Source organism: Micromonas commoda, chromosome 15 (assembly GCF_000090985.2).
Source record: "Micromonas commoda chromosome 15, complete sequence".
Taxonomy (NCBI): Eukaryota; Viridiplantae; Chlorophyta; class Mamiellophyceae; order Mamiellales; family Mamiellaceae; genus Micromonas; species Micromonas commoda.
The window spans coordinates 35,221-52,627 of NC_013052.1; the positions used below are offsets into that span (position 1 = coordinate 35,221).

Here is a 17,407-nt window from a genome sequence, read left to right on the forward strand (position 1 = left end):
ACGATGGGTTGGTATCGTGGGTTGTCATCATACATTTGATATCGTTACGGCGTGTTCTCCGGGGTGTCCGCGAGCAGGTTCATGAACCAGTTCCCTCGCCTGTTGGGCGCCGGGGTCGTCTCCGCCTCCTCAGAGTCTTCCCCGCCCGTCTCCAACTTTTTGATCCGCGCTCGCAACGCATCGGCGGCGGCTTCGAGCTCCGCCACCTTCGCCAAAGACGCATTCGCCCGTTCGCGTTCCTCCCCGAGGCGGTTCTCCAGCGCCTCGCACCGCCGTTTCTGCTGCTCCAGCGCCGTCTCCATCGTCCGCTGAACGTTCACGACCCTGCGAGCGTCCTCGCGAAGCTGCGCGTTTTCCCGCCTCAGACGAAGGTTATCGGCGGTGAGGGCGTCCACCCTGAGCCGAGCGGAAGCCTCCGCGGACGAGACGCCGTCTCCCTCGATCTTCATCGGCGAGAACAAAGTGCCCAGTCCCCGCGCCACCGCCGCGGCCACGCCCGGGGAGTGCGCCTGATGCGAATCGGGAGTCGAGGCCTTTCCGACCCCGTTTTTCCCGTCTATATTCGGCTCGACGTTCCGTACGTCGGGCGCCGACGCCGTCAGTTTTGGGAACCTGAACGCCTGCGCGTGCCCGCGGCACCTCCCGTCGTACCCCCCGAACGCGATCAGCACCCCGTCGCCCCCCGCCGTCTCCACCGCGCACATGCTCATGCCCTCGCCCGCGGTGGACGGCGACGGGAGCGTCAGACCCGGTTGAGGTTCCGTCGTTGAACTCGCCCTCAACCCCGAACTCGAGGTCTCCGATTCCCTCTCGTCGGCTCCCGATCCGCACCACTCCATCGCGTCAAGGTCCAGCACGGCGCACCCGAGGTCGCCACCGCTCCGACCGTTTCCGCCCCCCACGATGCACCAGTACCGGTCGGCGACGACCGCGCCCGCGTGACCCGCCCGTGGGCCGGGTTTGTGACCCGGTACCAAACGCGTCAGGTCCGTCCACGCCCCGGTCGCGACGTTTAAGAGCCACAGGTCCCCGAGGCACCGGCCGGACGCGTCGACGCCGCCGAACACGATCACGCAGTCGTCGCTCCACGCGCACGCGACGTGCTCCGACCTGGCGACGGGCATCGGTCGTTTGGACCCGTTCGCGCCGTTTCCTCTGTTGGTTTCTCCTTTGGTTTCTCCTTCGTTCGACGCGGATCCGTCCAAACACGCGACCTGTCTCCACGCCATCGTCTCCAGGTCCAGGACGTGCGCGTCCCCGAGCGGGCGATGCGGGTGCGCCGGGTCCTCGCCGCCGTGCACGAGCAGCGCGTCGACGCCGACGACGCAAACGGCGGCGCACCGTCGAGCGAGAGGCGCGACGCCCGCGGTCCTCACCTCCTCCCACTCGCACCTCCCTCCAACCCCGTCGTGCCGCATGCGGAGCAACGCGATGGTGCTATACGACGTGGTGCCATACGTGGTGCTATACGACCCGACGCCGCCGCCGCCGGGTTTATCGGCAGCCTTGAACCCTCCCCCCACCGAGTACACGCACCCGCGGTGAGCGAAGAGCCTGTGACCGGAGCACGGCGCGAGTCGGCCGTGTGTGAGAACGCCGCTCGTCTCGTCGGGCACATTGGGCACAGCTGGCTGCGGCGAGCCGAACTCGTCGTCGTCGAGGCCCAGCACGCGTCCCAACCACCCGACCCCGACGTTCGTGGATTGGGGTTTAACGGGAGGTTCGATCGATGCATTTGTCGGATCCGTCTTCTTCTCGGTTTTGGGTTCCAGAGACCTCCATCGGAGCGTCGCCAGGTCGAGCTCGTGCGCGTCGCCCGCGAGCCGGCCGCCCTGCTTCGCGCCGCCCACGACGTACATCTTGGATCCCGCGACGACCGCGCCGTGCTGGTGCCTGGCGGCCGGGGGCTTCGCGTCCGGGCCGCCGTCGTGGTCGAGGTTCGGTCTCGCCCATCGACCGGGCGCCAGATCGCGGAGGCCCGCGGGTAGCTCGGCGAGGACCACCCCGCCGCTGCCTCGCTGCCGCCGTGCCGTCGGTCTTCGAGGAACGCCGTGCTCGTTCCGCGCGTGTGGCCGGGAAGGGGGCGTCTCGACCTCGACCCCGGGTGTGGTCGGCGCGCCGTCGCCGTCGTCATCGTCGGACCTTCCCGCCGCGCCTCCCACCTTGGCCGGGGTACGAAACCCATCCTCGTCGCGCGCGTCCGGGTCCTCGCCCCTCGGTTGCCGCCACCACCCCGGCACCTCCTCGTCCAGCAGCTTGACGTACAGTCGCATGGCCTCGAACGCGTCCATCTTGCCCAGGTTGGTCCACGTCTCGTGCTTGGCGCGCTCCTCGGCGCTCATCTGCCACCGGCTGCCGCCGGCGGGGCACGGCCCGTTGCGAGCCTGCGCGTCGAGCGCGTACAGCAGGAGCTTGGTCTCATCGCTGAACGCGTCCCCATCCGCGCGCACCTTCGCGGCCCTGACGGCGGCGTGGAACTTGTCGGGGTAGGGCATCGCCGCCATGATTCTCGCGTCACGCCCCGCGCCCCGCGCGCCGCGCGCCCCGATACGACGGACCACTCGAAGGTCCGCGAAGATCTGTTCAACCTCGTTCGCGTGTCACGTCGGGAGTGGCGCTAACAACACAACACGACACGCGGAGGGCGGGGCGCGCGCGATGGCGGGCGACGAGACGCCGTCGGCGATGGACGACGAGGCCGTGCAGGTGGCGGCTCTCGCGGATGCCATGACCGACGCCATGTCGGTCGCGACGCGCGCATCGCTCGACGACCCGGAGGCGAACGAGGGCGCGTCGACGAGCGCAGTCTCCGCGCTCCTGGGCGATCGGGCGTCGGCGAAGGCGTCGCGGTGGGCGCGCAGGGCGAAGGAGCGCCTCGAGGAATCGAGGGACAGGCTGCGCAGGGTCATCGAGGGCGAGTGGGACCTCAAGACGACGCTCGCGCACCGCGAACGCAAGGCTGTCGCCGGGGCGCTCGCGTGCGTCGCCCCGGGGCTGAACCGCGACGACGACGACGCGCTTTCGGATCTCCTCCGCTGGTTCGTCGTCGACGCCCTCGGGTTGGACGAGGATTCCCTCCTGGCGGTGTCGCCGCTCGCGACGCCGCCGCCCACCACCGTGGAGGAACAGATCCAGCGCACGACGACGGCCGCGGGCACCTTCGTCGGCGCGCTCGCCGTCGCCGAGTCTCTCCCCGGCGACGACGATCCGACGGAAGACGACCACGATCCGACGGAGCGCTCGGACTTTGGCGACCCCGCGAACACAGCTGTCGACGACGGGAACTCCCGCGTCAACTCGGTGGCCGGGCGGCTGCGCGAGAGATGGACGGACGTCATCGGCGCGTTGATGACCGCCGCGGTGGCGGCCAAGAGGTACGACGCGCGATGCGCCGCCGCGTTGAGACGTCTGAGTGTAGCGGCGGGCGTGCGTTGGAGCCGCGTCGCCGCGCTCGAGGATTCGCTCGCGCTGCACCTCAAGTCCATCCTGCGCAGCCAGAGAGGTGCCGAGGGGGGTGCCGAGGGGGGTGCCGAGGGGGCTGCCGAGGGTGCGACGTCGTCCGCGATGTCCCCGTCCAACGCCGTCGTCGCCAAACATAGCGGCGGCGGCCAAACGCAAACAACAGACGGCGGGTGGCTCTCTCAGCTTCGGAACATGTCGGCGTCGCGCGCGCTGTCCGTGACGGCGGCTGCGGCGGTGGGCGGGTCGGTCCTGTTCATCACCGGGGGTCTCGCCGCGCCCGCGGTGGTGGCGTCGCTCGCGTCCATGGGCGCCGCGGGGGGGATACTGGGCACCGCGGCTCTCTCCGTGGGTACGCTGCTGGCGTATTTCGGCGGCGCCGGCGGTATATCGATGATCTTCGGCGGCGTCGGCGCGGGCTTGACCGGGTGGAGGATGCTCAACCGAACGTCGGGGCTGACGCAGTTCGCCTTTCTCCCCGTGCGGGGCACCGGCGCGGGCATGAGCGTCTACCTCTTCGTCCCGGGTTTCCTTCGAGACCCCGCGGATCTCTTCCGGACGTGGGGTGCGTCCGACGGCGTCTACTCGGTGGTGCTGCAACTTCCTCCGTCTCCTAAGGACGATAAGGGTAACGATAAGGGCGATAAGGACGATAAGGACGACGACGTCAAGGGTCAGCTGGTGGCGGGGCTGGGTATGTGGCTCAAGAGGGACCCGATCACCGACGACGTGTTCGTGTCGTGGATCGACCCGGGGGGAGCGGCGGACAGAGCGGGCGTCGCCGAGGGATCCGTGCTCACCGCTCTCGCCACCCGGGTCGATACGGATAAGGAGAGTTTGGACGATACGGATGATGACACGCCAAGGCCGGCTCCGAGGGTGCGACGCGTCCGCGGGCGCGGGGACGATCCGAACGACAGGTCGTTGCTCAGGCTGTCGCAGGTGCGCGCCGTGCTCGCGGGACGGGATCGCACGAGGTCGGGCGAGAGGCTATCCGAAATTTCACCCGTGGAAGCCGCCGGGGCGGCTGGGAACGTCGTCGTCGCCGAGCTGTGGCTCCGGCGCAACCTCGCCGCGGGGGACGACGTGGAGAAGATCGCGAAGCGTCGGGGTTTGCCCAAGCTGAGGCTCTTCAGGCGCAGAGCCGAGGCGAAGAGGAAGGCGAAGTTGGCGCAGGCGATGGTCGGCGCGAGCGAGGCTGAAATCATCGCCGGGAAGGACGGGGCGGTGCCGGAGCAGGATAACGACGAAGAAGAGGACGACGAGGAAGCGGGCGACGACGGGGATGACGACGAGGACGACGAGGACGAGGACGACGAGGACGAGGACGACGACGAGGACGAGGACGACGACGAAAAAGCGACAAAAACCGAGGCGAACGAGGCGGGTCCCCCGTCGCCGCCGCCGCCCGCGCCCGCCGCTCAACACAGGTGGCACCGCGCGGGCATCGACGCCCTGCGGTCCATCGGCAACGGCGTCGTCTCCGTCGCCTCCGTCGTTCCCTTCGTCGGCGGTACCCCGGGTGGGGGCGAGAAGAGGACACCGTCCGGCGGCGACGGCGGCGACGGCAGCCCGGAGAAGACGGAGGACGAGCGACGACGCGACTCCGCGGCGGCTGCGGCTGAGCTGGCAGCCTCGTGGCCGCTGCCCAACGGCGAACAGCACGTGGTTGGGTGGGAGCACGCCTTGCTGGTGGAGCTCGGGCTCGCGATGACCTCCTTCGCGCAGGACGCTGTGACGTCCTACGCCGTCGGACACGGCATCGGGTACACCTCCCTCGCCGGCATAGCCGCGGCGGTGACGTGGCCGGCGCTGCTCCTGAAATCGTCCCAATTCATCGACTCGCCTTGGGCCCTCGCCATCGCCCGCGCCGGGGACGCGGGCGAGGCGCTCGCGTCCGCGCTGCTCGAGCGGAAGCAGGGCATGAGGCCCGTGACGCTCGTCGGGTACAGCGTCGGGTGCGAAGCCATCGCGCGGTGCTGCCGGGTGCTCGCAAACGCCGAGGGCGGAAAAGGCTTAGGGTTGGTGGACGCCGTGGTGCTGGTGGGCGCGACGCTGGACACCGGGTTCGATACCTGGGCGCCGATCAGGGCTGTGGCGTGCGGGAGGGTGGTCAACGCGCACGTCAGCGGGGCGGCGGCGGCGAACGATTGGCTCCTGGCGTTTCTGTACAGGGCAAACACCCAGGTGCTCGCGTCGGTGTTCAACCCGACAAACGTCGTCGGCGCGGCGAAGGGTCTGGCGGCGTGGTCGACGGTGGCGCACCCGGGGGTTGAGAACGTGGACGTGTCGGACGTTTGCTGCCAGCACACGGACATACCGGACGAGATGCCGCGCATACTGACCAAGTGCGGCATGAGCTGACGCGACGGGCGTTGAGTAACGCGTAGGTAGGCGCCTTCGTAGACGAGTCGAGACGAGCCAAATTCACTCAAGTTTCCGCTCGCCACACGCTTTGCAGCTTTGAGAGATTTCCCACCGCGGCGCTGGCGAGCTGGAGGATGCGCATTCATCACGACTCTCATTAATGCGCGGCGCGACACTCCTTGCATCTGTTGCGCTGACGACCGTGCTCGCAGATTCCAGACCCACCGCACTCCTTGCACTGAGAGCGCTGACGGCCGTGTGCGCAGATTTGAGACCCGCCGCACTCCTTGCACTTAGAGCGCTGACGGCCGTGCTCGCAGATTTGAGACCCGCCGCACTCCTTGCACTGAGAGCGTACACGACCGTGCTCGCAGATTGAGCCCCCACCGCACTCCTTGCACCGAGAGCGCTCACGACCGTGCTCGCAGATTCCAGACCCACCGCACTCCTTGCATCTATAGCGGTGACGACCGTGCTCGCAGATTCCAGACCCACCGCACTCCTTGCACTGAGAGCGACGACGACCGTGCTCGCAGATTCCAGACCCACCGCACTCCTTGCACCGAGAGCGCTGACGATCGTGCACGCAGATTGAGGCCCCGCCGCACTCCTTGCACCGAGAGCGCTGACGACCGTGCTCGCAGATTTGAGACCCACCGCACTCCTTGCACTCAGAGCGCCGACGACCGTGCTCGCAGATTGAGCCCCCACCGCACTCCTTGCAGTATTGGCGGTGACGACCGTGCTCGCAGAATGAGCCCCCACCGCACTCCTTGCACTTAGAGCGCCACTTCCCGTGCGGACAACCGCTGCATACCTTGCATCTCGACCGGGGCTTCACCCCGTGCTCGCATGGCCCCTTCGTGTAAGGGGCCCTCTTCCGCTTCGTCCCCTTGCTCGACGCGTCCTCCGCCACCCCCACCTCAACGTCCACATCCGGGAGCGGCCCACTCACGTTCGGCCGCCAGATCGCTGGCATCCAAACCTCGCGCCCCGTCCAAGTGCCCCGCCGGTCGATCTGATAGGATCTGATACCTTCAATACTTCGCAGCTGGGGAGTTTCTTTTACCAGCCAGCCAGGGCACCCTCAGATCGATATGAGCATCCACAGCCGGCGCGGTTGAACGCAAGCCGCCCTCCCGGGTGGCGGCGGACGCCGAGGCTGCGCTGGCGGACGCCGCGCGCCGAGGCACCGCGCGTCAAGTCCGCGCCGCGTCCGCGCTCGTGCGGTCCACGCCCGGCGGAGACATCGATCGTAGGTTCGGGCTCGGGGACGTCACCCCGCTGCATCTCGCGGCGTGGCGGGGCGACGCGCGCGTCGTCCGCGCTCTGTGCGACGCCGGCGCGTCGCTCACCGCGCGCGACGGCGAGAGCGGATGGTCCCCGCTGCACCGCGCCTTCCACCACGGGAACGCGCGCGCCGCCGCCGCGCTCCTCGCGCGCGGCGCGACCCTCCACGCCCCGCTCGACCGGCTGGGCAGATCCCCGCTGGACGTCCTCACCCGAGCGCTCCGCCGACGCTTCGACGACGACGCCCTCGACCGTTCGCGTCCGCATGGACCGACCGCGTCCCCGACCCGCGCCGCCGCCGCCTCCGCCTCCGCGTCGTCGTCGTCGTCGTCGTCGTCCCGACCGTGCGATCTGTACTCGTGGGGCAGCGGCGTCAACTTTCAGCTCGGCACGGGCGCGGTGAACGAGCAACCGACGCCGCGACGCGTCGACGACGTCGCCGTGGCGGTCCCAACCTCGCACGGATCCGCGGGTGGGGGGGTCGAGCACGACGACGGCTGCGGGTCGGGCGGGTCCGGGGATACGAATCGTCGCAGGAGGGAACCGTGCGGCGGCGTCGTCTGCGCATCCGCCGGTAAGTTTCACACCGTGTGCGCCACCGCCGACGGAGCCGTGTACGTATGGGGACACGGCCGCGGGGGCAGGCTCGGCGTGAACGTGAAGGCGGTGTACGCGGGGGACGAGGCGATCGTCGCGCCCGCGCGTCTGGCGACGTTTGGGGTTCACCCACGTAACGGTCCAAACTCGGTCCAAAGTCTTCGCGTGGTTGCGGTGGCGGCTGGGAAGCACCACACGTTGGCGGCGACGGAGTGCGGGCTCGCGTTCTCGTGGGGGCTGAGCAGGGACGGGTGCCTGGGGTACCTCACCGCGGCGGAGGAGACCGCGGCCGTTTCGTCGTCCACCAGGGCCGTTTCGTCGTCGGTAACCGCCGTCGGACCCACCCAAACTGAAGAACGATTCTCGCAAAACACGCCCAGGCGAATCGCGGGGACCCTCAAGGGGATACGAATCGTCGCCGTTTCCGCCGCCAACCGTCACAGCGTCGTGCTCACCGCCGACGGCGACGTGTACGCGTTCGGGAGCAACGCGCGAGGCCAGCTCGGCGTCGCACTGGGTTCGCACCTGCTCGACCACTCGCACTCGCCCAAACGAGTGGACCTGACTCGTGGTAAGCGCTCGTTCGCCGACGGCGGCGGCAGGCGGTGCGTCGGCGTCGCGTGCGCCAAGGCTCACACCGTCGCGCTCACCGCCGACGGGGACGCGTTCCAGTGGGGCCACGGCGCGTGGGGTCCGAGGCGGGTCGACATCGGGTCGGGTTTAGTCCATCGCGACGGAGGAGGAAGCCCCGGCAAAAATTTCGTCGTCCACCAGGGCGTCACCTCCAGGCCGACGCCCGGTCGGTTAGTCGCCGTCGCCGCGGGCGCGACGACGTCCCTGGCGCTCACCGCCGACGGCGCGGTGCTGGCGTGGAGGAGCGACGATAAGGCGCTTCGATGTTCGCACGTGCGCGGCATTCCCGACGGCGTCGTCTCCGTCGCGGCGGGTAAGCGCAGGTGTGTTGTGGCCACCGCCGCCGGCGACGTCTACTCCTGGGACTCGACGGATGAAAAAGAAAAAGAAGCGGCGCCGTTCAGGGTGGCCGGGATCAAGCGCGTCGTGTCGGTGTGCGTCGGGGAGAAGCACTCGTTGGCGCTGCAGAGGATAGCGCGGCCGCCGCGCGAGACGATTCTGACGCTCGCCGACGAGGAGGATGACGCCGACGAGTACGCCGGAAACTTCGCCGGAGACTTGGATGACGTCGACGAGGTCACGGCGAGCTTGGAGGCGATGTACTCGACCGCCGCGGACGACGTCGCGCGCGTCGCGGACGACGACTGGGACGCCCAACCACCAAACGCCGAACCAAACTCCGACGGGGACTCGGACTCCGAGGACGGCGACGGACGAAGGAGGAATCGAAGGAGGGCGTCAAAGTGCCCGTCGCTGAAGGACCTGTGCGTTTTAGTCGTAGCCGAGCGCGTGTGCGACGTGCGAAACGCGACGGACCTCGCGTCGTTCGCGGCGCACCTCGACGCGCCCAGCCTTCGAGCGTACGCCCTGCGAGTCGCCGCCGCCAACCTCGACGCGGCGCTGTGCGAGGTTGGCCCGGAGGCGCTGGTGGAGTGCGACCCGTTCACGGCGGCGGCGTTGGAGCTTTTATTGCGGCGAGGGGACGGGGCGACGTTCACGGGTAACCGCGACGCCTCTCGAGGCACCGACGACGACGACGCGGACGACGCGGATGCGGACGACCGTTACGACGACCGTTACGACGACGACGACGAGCGGGTGTTCAGGGAGAGGAGAGACGCGGCGGAGTTTCTCGCTCGCATCCGAGCCGCGTCGGCGTTTGATCGAGCCGACGACTCTGAACCCATGGAATCCGCCGCCGCTACGCATAAACCGCGCCGGGCCAGGGGACGCGCCTCGAACGACGCGGGCTCGGGCCCCGCCGCGAGCGTGCCCCCCGCCGCTCCCACCGACGAAGCCTCGAGCGGCGACGCGGGGGGACCGAGCTGGCTCTCCGCTCGCGTCCGAGGAATTGGGAAAACGCCGATTGAATCGGAGGACCAAACTCCGCGCAAACCCGCGAGGGGCGCGGGGACGAGCAGGCGCGCGGCGGAGGCCGCGGCGAGCCGGGCGGCGCGCGGCGCGCTGTCGCTCTTCCTCTCGGGCGCGCTCGAGGAGGGCCTACGCCGCGGCGGGGGCGCGTCGAACGTCGATGCGGCGGCGGCTGAGACGGCGGAGCGAAGAACGACGCCGAGGACGTGGAACCGTTCCGAGAACCGTTCCGAGAACCGTTCCGAGACGGCCGACGCGAACCCCTCGCCGGACGACGTCGACGTCCACACCCGCCCCGTCAATCGTCGTCGCGGTCTCCTGGACATTCAACTCGCGCAGGAGCGGGAGGCGGCGGCGGAGCGGGAGGCGCGTGACGCGCGAGGTTTCGCAACCGCCGCGGCTCGCCCCGTCCCCGCGTATGGGCAAAACGGGCAAAACGGGCAAAACGGGCAAAACGGGCAAAACGACCCCCACACGCCGTCCGCGCCCGCCGACGTCCACGACGCGTCTCGTTCGTTCCCTCCGTCGTCTCCCAACGCGCGGGTGTTCTCGCTCGGCGCCCTCATCGGAGCCAGTCGCGGCGGCGGGTACGGCGGGCGAGGGTCCCGTTCGTTCGCCAAAAACGGCCAAAAACGGCCGCCCCAATCACCCGCGTGGGGCGGGGTTCGTTCGTCGTCGATCGAATCGTCGCGTTCGCGGGGCGACGACGCGTCCCACGGGTCGCCTCCTCCCCCCTCGCTTCTGGACATCCAGCGCGAGGAGGAGGCCAGGGCGGAGAGTTCGTTTGGTTCCCCCTCGCCAAAAAACTTTTCGCCAAACTTTTCTCGGCTCGGCGGGTCGTCGCCCGCGAGTGCCGGTCGGTCGTGGTACGTGCCGGACTCGGGGCGCGGCGCGCCGGTGGGGCTGAGGGCGCTGTTGGCGGAGGAGGAGGACGCGCGGTTGGCCGCCGAGCTCGCCGCCGCGGAGGCTGACGCCGCCGCGAAGGTTAAGGTTCCTCCTTTGGATAAAAAGGAAAAAGGCAAAAAGCCGAGTCGGAGGACTCGCGCGGGTAACCCGCGACCCGGTGGGAACCCACGATCGACCGACGGAACTAAAGGCGGGAACCGCAAGGATGACAAGTCGGGCGACGGGGAGGACGAGGCTGTGCGTCGGCACCGTCCACCCGCGAAGAAGAAGGCTTCTTCGTCGCCCGAGGCTTCGAACCGAGGAGGCGCGGGTGCGGGTGCCGACGAGGCGGCTCTCGGGGGTGGGAGACGGGGCCGAGTCGGGGGCGACGGGTGCGTCGGCGCGCGCGGGTCCGGGCCGGCGAAGCCGAGGGCGTTCCCGAAAGGGACGAAAGCTCGAGAGTCGGAGCCTCCGCAGCGCGGGAACGGTCGAGGAGGACGCTCGCGGCGCGGGGCGCCACAACAGCCCTAATTTTAATTTTGGGCGAAATAGGAAATTTTAATGCCAAATGGAGCGGTGTTCACCTATCGTGACTGGACTCGCCGCTGGGGTTGCCGGGCACCCAATCCGGCGTGGCGTCGTCAGCCAATGAAAACCAAATACTTTATCCAGCCTGGTTCTTATCGGGTTCGACCGCCCGCGGGGGCCCATAGCCGCACTCGTCACGCCGAGGGGAGCCCTGCCATCCCGGTCGGGCCGCACTCGCGCGAAAGGTAAGGGTTCGTGACCGCGTCGACGCGCGGCGCTCGAAACCGAAGGCTTTCGAAGGCTCGAACGCCGGGCGCGACCCGCCCCGCGATTTGTGTCATTCCCTGCAGCTTTATACGCAGGGAGTTTTTGTTAGCGGTCCAGTCAGCAAACCTACGGAGGGGCGACCGCGCGGGACGCCGCTCTGAGCGAGAGGTGACGCTCGGTTCCGTAAGAAGCGTCTCGAGGGCATCGAGTTGAGGTGCTGGACATTTTTTGTGGATCGAAACGGTCCTTCGGCGGTATCGAAGCGCGGTCGGGCGGTCCGAGGGATTTGGCGCGTCCATCGCGAGATAAGAGGAGGACGGAATTGAGCCGACCGGGGCGATGAGCGAGCCGGCTCCCGCCGTCGAGCCCTCGGCGGCTGCGCCTTCGGACGAGGTGCCAAAATTCGACGAGACCAAGACGCACGAGAGCATCGACATCGGCTTCACGGTGGACGCCGGCGGCGGCATCAGCGCGCCGCAGGCGAGCAAGGACCTGACCAACGCGCTGGCGTCGCTCCGTCACACCTTTACCGTGTGCGACCCGACGCTCCCGGACTGCCCCATCGTCTACGCGTCGGACGGGTTCCTGAAGATGACCGGATACCCCGCCGAGGAGGTCCTCAACCGCAACTGCAGGTTCCTCCAGGGGGAGGAGACGAACATGGACGACGTGCGCAAGATATCCGAGGCGGTCAAGAAGGGCGAGAGGATCACCGTCCGCCTGCTCAATTACCGCAAGGATGGCCAGAAGTTCTGGAACCTGCTCACCGTCGCGCCGGTCAAGCTGCCGGACGGGACCGTCGCCAAGTTCATCGGCGTGCAGGTGGACGTCAGCGACAGGACCGAGGGCAACGCGGATAACTCCGCGGCGATGAAGGACACCAAAGGTCTCCCCCTGCTCGTCAAGTACGATCAGCGGTTGAAGGATCAGAACTTCAACAGGGTGGACGACGTGGAGAAGGCGGTGCTGACGGGCGAGGGCGTCGACCTCGACGCGAACCCGGTGGCGGCGAACAGAGGAGGCCTCGACATGGCCACCACCCTGGAGCGCATCCAGCAGTCCTTCGTCATCGCCGACCCGTCTTTGCCCGACTGCCCCATCGTGTTCGCGTCTGACGGGTTTTTGGACTTCACCGGGTACACCCGCGAGGAGATCTTGGGGCGGAACTGCCGGTTCCTGCAAGGTCCGCGGACCGATCGGAGCGCGGTGGCGGAGATTCGCAAGGCGATCGACGAGGGCAGCGAGTGCACCGTCCGGCTCTTAAACTACACCAAGCAGGGGAAGCCGTTTTGGAACATGTTCACCATGGCGCCCGTGCGGGACGAGCAGGGAAACGTCCGTTTCTTCGCGGGGGTTCAGGTTGACGTCACGGTGTACACCCGCGAGGAGGGCGAGAAGGACGCCACGAGCTTGGACCTCGTGAAGGAGTACGACAAGGACAGGGACGAGAGCTCGTTCGATCGACAGATGAAGGAGTACTCGAAGCAGACGGCGAGCGCGGTTGCGTCGGGGGTTGCCGGGCTTAAAGACGGGGATTTGCCCTGGAAGAACATGGTGGGCATCCTGCGGACGCCGCAGCCGCACCAGCGGCACGATCCCAACTGGGTGGCGCTCAAGGCGCGAGTGGACAAGCACGAGGCGGAGGGCAAGGTTGGAAGGCTGTCGCCGGATGATTTCGTGCCGCTGAAGCGGCTAGGCAACGGCGACGTGGGCAGCGTCCACCTGGTCCAGCTCGCGGGGACCAATCGGCTGTTCGCGATGAAGATACTGGTCAAGCAGGAGATGCACGAAAGGAACAAGCTGCACAGGGTCCGGACGGAGGGTCAGATTTTGGAGACGGTGGATCACCCCTTCGTCGCGACGCTGTACGCCGCGTTTCAGACTGACACGCACCTGTACTTTGTGCTCGAGTACTGCGAAGGCGGCGAGCTGTACGAGACGCTGCAGAAGGAACCGGAGAAGCGATTTCCGGAGACGATCGCGAAGTTCTACGCCGCGGAGGTTCTCGTCGCGCTGCAGTACCTCCACCTCATGGGATTCATCTACCGCGACCTCAAGCCGGAGAACATCCTCCTTCGCAGGGACGGGCACATCATCGTGACCGACTTTGACCTCAGCTATTGCGCCTCGTCCAGAGCGCACGTCATCATGAAGGAGGGGCGAGCGCCCGGCGCGAGGGCGAGGAACCGCAGGGTTTCGCAGCGGCGGTCGTTCGCGGGAGGCGGGCGTCCCTCCGTCGCCATCGATGTTGGAGGGAGCGGGAAGCCGCCCGGCGAAAACGCGTCAGGTCGGTCGCCCCGACAATCGCAGATGTCCATCGACGCCACACACAACGGCGGCGTCGCCATACCCGGCGCGTCGCCAAAATCCGCCGGCCCCGGGCTCGACATGATCGCGTGCGGCACGTTCCTGTCCCCGAACGGCGCCAACAAGTCGGGGAAGTTTCCGCAGATCATCGCCGAGCCCTTCGCGTACACAAACTCTTTCGTCGGCACGGAGGAGTACCTGGCGCCCGAGGTTCTCAACTCGACGGGTCACACGAGCTCGATCGACTGGTGGGAGCTCGGCATCTTCATCCACGAGATGGTGTTCGGGACGACGCCGTTTCGGGCGAACAAGCGCGAGCAGACCTTCCACAACATCGTCCACCAGCCCCTGGACTTTCCGTCGACGCCGCCGGTGAGCGGCGAGCTGAAGGATCTGCTTCGGCAGTTGCTCCAGCGCGATCCCAGCGTCAGGTTGGGGACGCAGGGCGGCGCGGAGGAGGTCAAGGCGCACCCGTTCTTTCGGAACGTGGACTGGGCGCTGCTGCGGTGGGCGAAGGCGCCGTTGGCGGAGAAGATCGCGAGGAGGATGGCGAGGGCGAGCGGGGCGGAGGCGGCGAGCGCGGCGGTGGACGCAGGGGGCGGCGGCGACGACGACGAAATGTTTCAGATGGACGTCGAGCAGTGACGAGTTAGCTTCGATTGGACGATTTTGCTTTCACGCGAGCGAAAAGACGAAAAGACGAACGAATCGCGACGCGTGCCGCCTCTGTTTTTTAACACTGGCTGGTACCTTCGTGGTGCTACTAACTACCCTCACAAGCAAGCGAGTGTGTCACAATCACGCGTCCTCTTCGCCGCGGAGCAGCTTGACCAACTTGTGGTCTTTCAGTTCCGGCTCGATGACGACAATCTGGTTGATCAACACCCTGCACGCGTCCGGGTCCTTCCTGCAGTGGAGCTTCAGGGTGGCCCAGTTGAACATGGCGTCCACGCACCTGTCGTCGATCTCCACGCACCTGAGGTAGTACGCCTCAGCCTCGTCGACGCTCTTCTCGTCGCCCTTAGCCTGCAGTATCATCGCGAGGTTGTTGCACGAATCCAGATGCCTCGGGTCGAGGTCGATCGCCCGCCTGTAGCATTCCTCCGCCTCGCCGAACTTCTCGATCGTCTGGTAGAAGTTCCCCATCCTGTACCGCGCGTCGGCGTCGTCGGGCTTGGCCTCCACCGCGTTCGCGAAGAACGCGCGGCTCTCCTCGACGAGCGCGTCGAACGCCCAGTTGATCTTCCCGATCCTCTGCTCGGCGTCGCCGTCGAAACCCGGCGCGTTGGCCTGCTCCAGCGCCACCCTGCGCGCCGCCTTGAGCCCCTCGAACGACGTTCCACGGCTCACTCGAAGGATCTGCTCCGGGGTGTCGTCGCCCTTGGGCGTCATCTCCATCTGCCGCCGCTTGGCATCCTTGTTGAGCGCCTCCGGGCCGTTGTCGCCAGCCGCCGCGATGATGCGCTGCGCGAGCGCTCTGGCGCGGACGTTGCCGCCGCGGACGCCGCGCGCGGCGAAGCGCGTGGACATCGCCGGTGCGGACGAGAGAGCCGGGGGCATTCGTCGCGTCGCGTGCGGTCCCTCCCACGCGCGCGCACTCCGATGACGCGGGGTCTTATCCAGAGACGGAAAAGCGACCTCAAGTCGAAGGAAACTCGCGTGTGACGAAGAATCGCGAACCGGGTCGTCCTTGCGCTGTCTGCGGTCCGGGGCACTTGGACGGGGCGCGGGGTTTGGATGCCAGCGATTTGGAACGTGAGTGGGCCGCTCCCGGATGTGGACGTCGAGGTCGGGGTGACGGAGGACGCGTCGAGCAAGGGGACGAAGCGGAAGAGAGCCCCTCCCACGAAGGGGCCATGCGAGCACGGGGTGAAGCCCCGGTCGAAGTGCAAGGTGTGCAGCGCTTGTCCGCACGGGAAGAGGCGCTCTGAGTGCAAGGAGTGTGGCGGGTCTCAAATCTGCGAGCACGGTCGTCGGCGCACACAGTGCAAGGAGTGCGGTGGGTCTCAAATCTGCGAGCACGGTCGTGTACGCTCTACGTGCAAGGAGTGCGGTGGGTCTGGACTCTGCGAGCACGGTCGTGAGCGCTCTCGGTGCAAGGAGTGTGGTGGGCCTGGAATCTGCGAGCACGGTCGTGTACGCTCTCGGTGCAAGGAGTGCGGTGGGTCTCAAATCTGCGAGCACGGTCGTCAGCGCTCTAAGTGCAAGGAGTGTGGTGGGGGCTCAATCTGCGAGCACGGTCGTATACGCTCTACGTGCAAGGAGTGCGGTGGGTCTCAAATCTGCGAGCACGGTCGTGAGCGCTCTAAGTGCAAAGAGTGCGGTGGGGGCGCAATCTGCGAGCACGGTCGTATACGCTCTACGTGCAAGGAGTGCGGTGGGGGCGCAATCTGCGAGCACGGTCGTGAGCGCCATAGGTGCAAGGAGTGCGGTGGATCTGGAATCTGCGAGCACGGTCGTCGCCGCTCTCAGTGCAAGGAGTGCGGTGGGTCTGCAATCTGCGAGCACGGCCGTCACCGCCAATACTGCAAGGAGTGCGGTGGGGGCTCAATCTGCGAGCACGGTCGTATACGCTCTACGTGCAAGGAGTGCGGTGGGGGCGCAATCTGCGAGCACGGTCGTCAGCGCCATAGGTGCAAGGAGTGCGGCGGGGCCTCATTCTGCGAGCACGGTCGTCAGCGCTCTCGTTGCAAGGAGTGCGGTGGGTCTGGAATCTGCGAGCACGGTCGTCGCCGCTCTACGTGCAAGGAGTGTCGCGCCGCGAATTAAGAGAGTCGTGATTAATGCCCATCCCCCAGCTCGCCAGCGTCGTCCCTCACTTCCCTCGGTACCTCGCCAGGAACTCCTCCTCCCGCCGTTTCCGTTCCTCCTCGCCGTCCAACCTACGGCTCCTCAGTCCAGCTCCTCGAACTGATCGTCCGCCTTGTCGTCGTCGTCCTCCGCCGCCGCCGCCCCTGGTCCGGGACCCGCGTCGTCGGCACCCCCGTCCCCGTTCGCGTCCCCTTCCTTTTTCGCAGCCTTGGCCGCCCTCTGGCGCTCCTTCTTCGCCTTTCGCTTGTTTCGGTTCTTGGCGGTTCGCTCCTCCGCCTCCCGCTCGCGCTCAGCCTGCCTCGCGTCGAACTGCGCCTTGGCTACGTTGGCGTTGTCCTCGCGCTCCATCGCCGCGATTCGCATCTGCTCCCTGCGCCGAGCCTGCCTGTACAGGTGGAACTCTCCGGATCCCGCGCCGGCGGTGCTGCCCTGTATGTTCTGGGGGTTGATCGGCACAGCCTCGGTGATGTAGTTGAGCTTCGCCTCAAGGTCCTTCACCGGGTCACCCGTCTTACCCTGCGCGTCGGGGTTTGGATGGGTGTTTGGATGCGGCGCGTGAGCGGGGATGCGTCGATACGGGGCGCGCGGGGCGAGGTTTGGGCGACGCGTCGAGCGGCGCGCTCTCGGCTCTCGTTAGGGATGGGCGGGTCCCTCCCTCACCTCGTTGGGATCGCTCGGGTTGTAGACGGCGACCTGCCGCTGGGTGCTCTCGAGCGTGACGACCTTCGCGACGTTGGCCGCGGGGCCGGCGTCTCCGCGACGCGACATCGTGCGGCGGTAGGTCCTTTTCACGCGCCCTCGGAAGTGACGCCGACGACTTCGACATTTGTCAATTGTTTTCGGAGGGGGCACCGTCAGCACGCGAGTTTACGTGCATGCAGTCGCGAGGAGC

The 17,407-nt window shown here is 67.5% G+C and overlaps 8 protein-coding genes across 8 annotated transcripts; 4 read left to right on the forward strand and 4 right to left on the reverse strand.

Moving 5' to 3' along the window:
• Nucleotides 1-10: 10 nt before the first annotated feature.
• MICPUN_109525 (predicted protein) lies at nucleotides 11-1,472 on the reverse strand. The gene has a single exon (XM_002506417.1). It carries the CDS (start codon nucleotides 1,416-1,418, stop codon nucleotides 45-47), a length of 1,374 nt encoding a protein of 457 aa, XP_002506463.1. The 5' UTR covers nucleotides 1,419-1,472; the 3' UTR covers nucleotides 11-44.
• A 1,186-nt stretch (nucleotides 1,473-2,658) lies between these two features.
• MICPUN_64301 (predicted protein) lies at nucleotides 2,659-5,823 on the forward strand (the record flags this gene model as incomplete). Its single annotated transcript, XM_002506240.1, has 1 exon — nucleotides 2,659-5,823. The coding sequence occupies one exon, from the start codon at nucleotides 2,659-2,661 to the stop codon at nucleotides 5,821-5,823; it is 3,165 nt and encodes a 1,054-aa protein (XP_002506286.1).
• Nucleotides 5,824-5,983: 160 nt separating this feature from the next.
• Nucleotides 5,984-6,805, reverse strand: MICPUN_64302 (predicted protein; the record flags this gene model as incomplete). The annotated part of the gene is made up of 1 exon (XM_002506418.1): nucleotides 5,984-6,805. The coding sequence occupies one exon, from the start codon at nucleotides 6,803-6,805 to the stop codon at nucleotides 5,984-5,986; it is 822 nt and encodes a 273-aa protein (XP_002506464.1).
• Nucleotides 6,806-6,923: 118 nt separating this feature from the next.
• On the forward strand, nucleotides 6,924-11,180 carry MICPUN_64303 (predicted protein; the record flags this gene model as incomplete). Its single annotated transcript, XM_002506241.1, has 2 exons — nucleotides 6,924-6,945; nucleotides 7,016-11,180. The coding sequence occupies 2 exons, from the start codon at nucleotides 6,924-6,926 to the stop codon at nucleotides 11,131-11,133; spliced, it is 4,140 nt and encodes a 1,379-aa protein (XP_002506287.1). The 3' UTR covers nucleotides 11,134-11,180.
• A 556-nt stretch (nucleotides 11,181-11,736) lies between these two features.
• MICPUN_105003 (blue light receptor) lies at nucleotides 11,737-14,349 on the forward strand (the record flags this gene model as incomplete). Its single annotated transcript, XM_002506242.1, has 1 exon — nucleotides 11,737-14,349. One exon carries the CDS (start codon nucleotides 11,737-11,739, stop codon nucleotides 14,347-14,349), a length of 2,613 nt encoding a protein of 870 aa, XP_002506288.1.
• Nucleotides 14,350-14,502: 153 nt separating this feature from the next.
• On the reverse strand, nucleotides 14,503-15,234 carry MICPUN_104245 (predicted protein; the record flags this gene model as incomplete). The annotated part of the gene is made up of 1 exon (XM_002506419.1): nucleotides 14,503-15,234. The coding sequence occupies one exon, from the start codon at nucleotides 15,232-15,234 to the stop codon at nucleotides 14,503-14,505; it is 732 nt and encodes a 243-aa protein (XP_002506465.1).
• Nucleotides 15,235-15,441: 207 nt separating this feature from the next.
• Nucleotides 15,442-16,473, forward strand: MICPUN_113317 (predicted protein; the record flags this gene model as incomplete). The annotated part of the gene is made up of 1 exon (XM_002506243.1): nucleotides 15,442-16,473. One exon carries the CDS (start codon nucleotides 15,442-15,444, stop codon nucleotides 16,471-16,473), a length of 1,032 nt encoding a protein of 343 aa, XP_002506289.1.
• MICPUN_64307 (hypothetical protein) lies at nucleotides 16,466-17,304 on the reverse strand. The gene is made up of 2 exons (XM_002506420.1): nucleotides 17,176-17,304; nucleotides 16,466-17,031 (listed from the first exon to the last, which is right to left on the reverse strand). The coding sequence occupies exons 1-2, from the start codon at nucleotides 17,281-17,283 to the stop codon at nucleotides 16,597-16,599; spliced, it is 543 nt and encodes a 180-aa protein (XP_002506466.1). The 5' UTR covers nucleotides 17,284-17,304; the 3' UTR covers nucleotides 16,466-16,596.
• Between the last annotated feature and the right edge of the window lie 103 nt (nucleotides 17,305-17,407).

Coding starts and splice junctions, on each gene's coding strand:
- MICPUN_109525 (XM_002506417.1), bottom strand. CDS start 1,418: ATGCGGCACGACGGGGTTGGAGGGAGGTGCGAGTGGGAGGAGGTGAGG.
- MICPUN_64307 (XM_002506420.1), bottom strand. CDS start 17,283: ATGTCGCGTCGCGGAGACGCCGGCCCCGCGGCCAACGTCGCGAAGGTC. Junction 17,032..17,175: donor ACCCGAGCGATCCCAACGAG/GTGAGGGAGGGA, acceptor CCCGACGCGCAG/GGTAAGACGGGTGACCCGGT.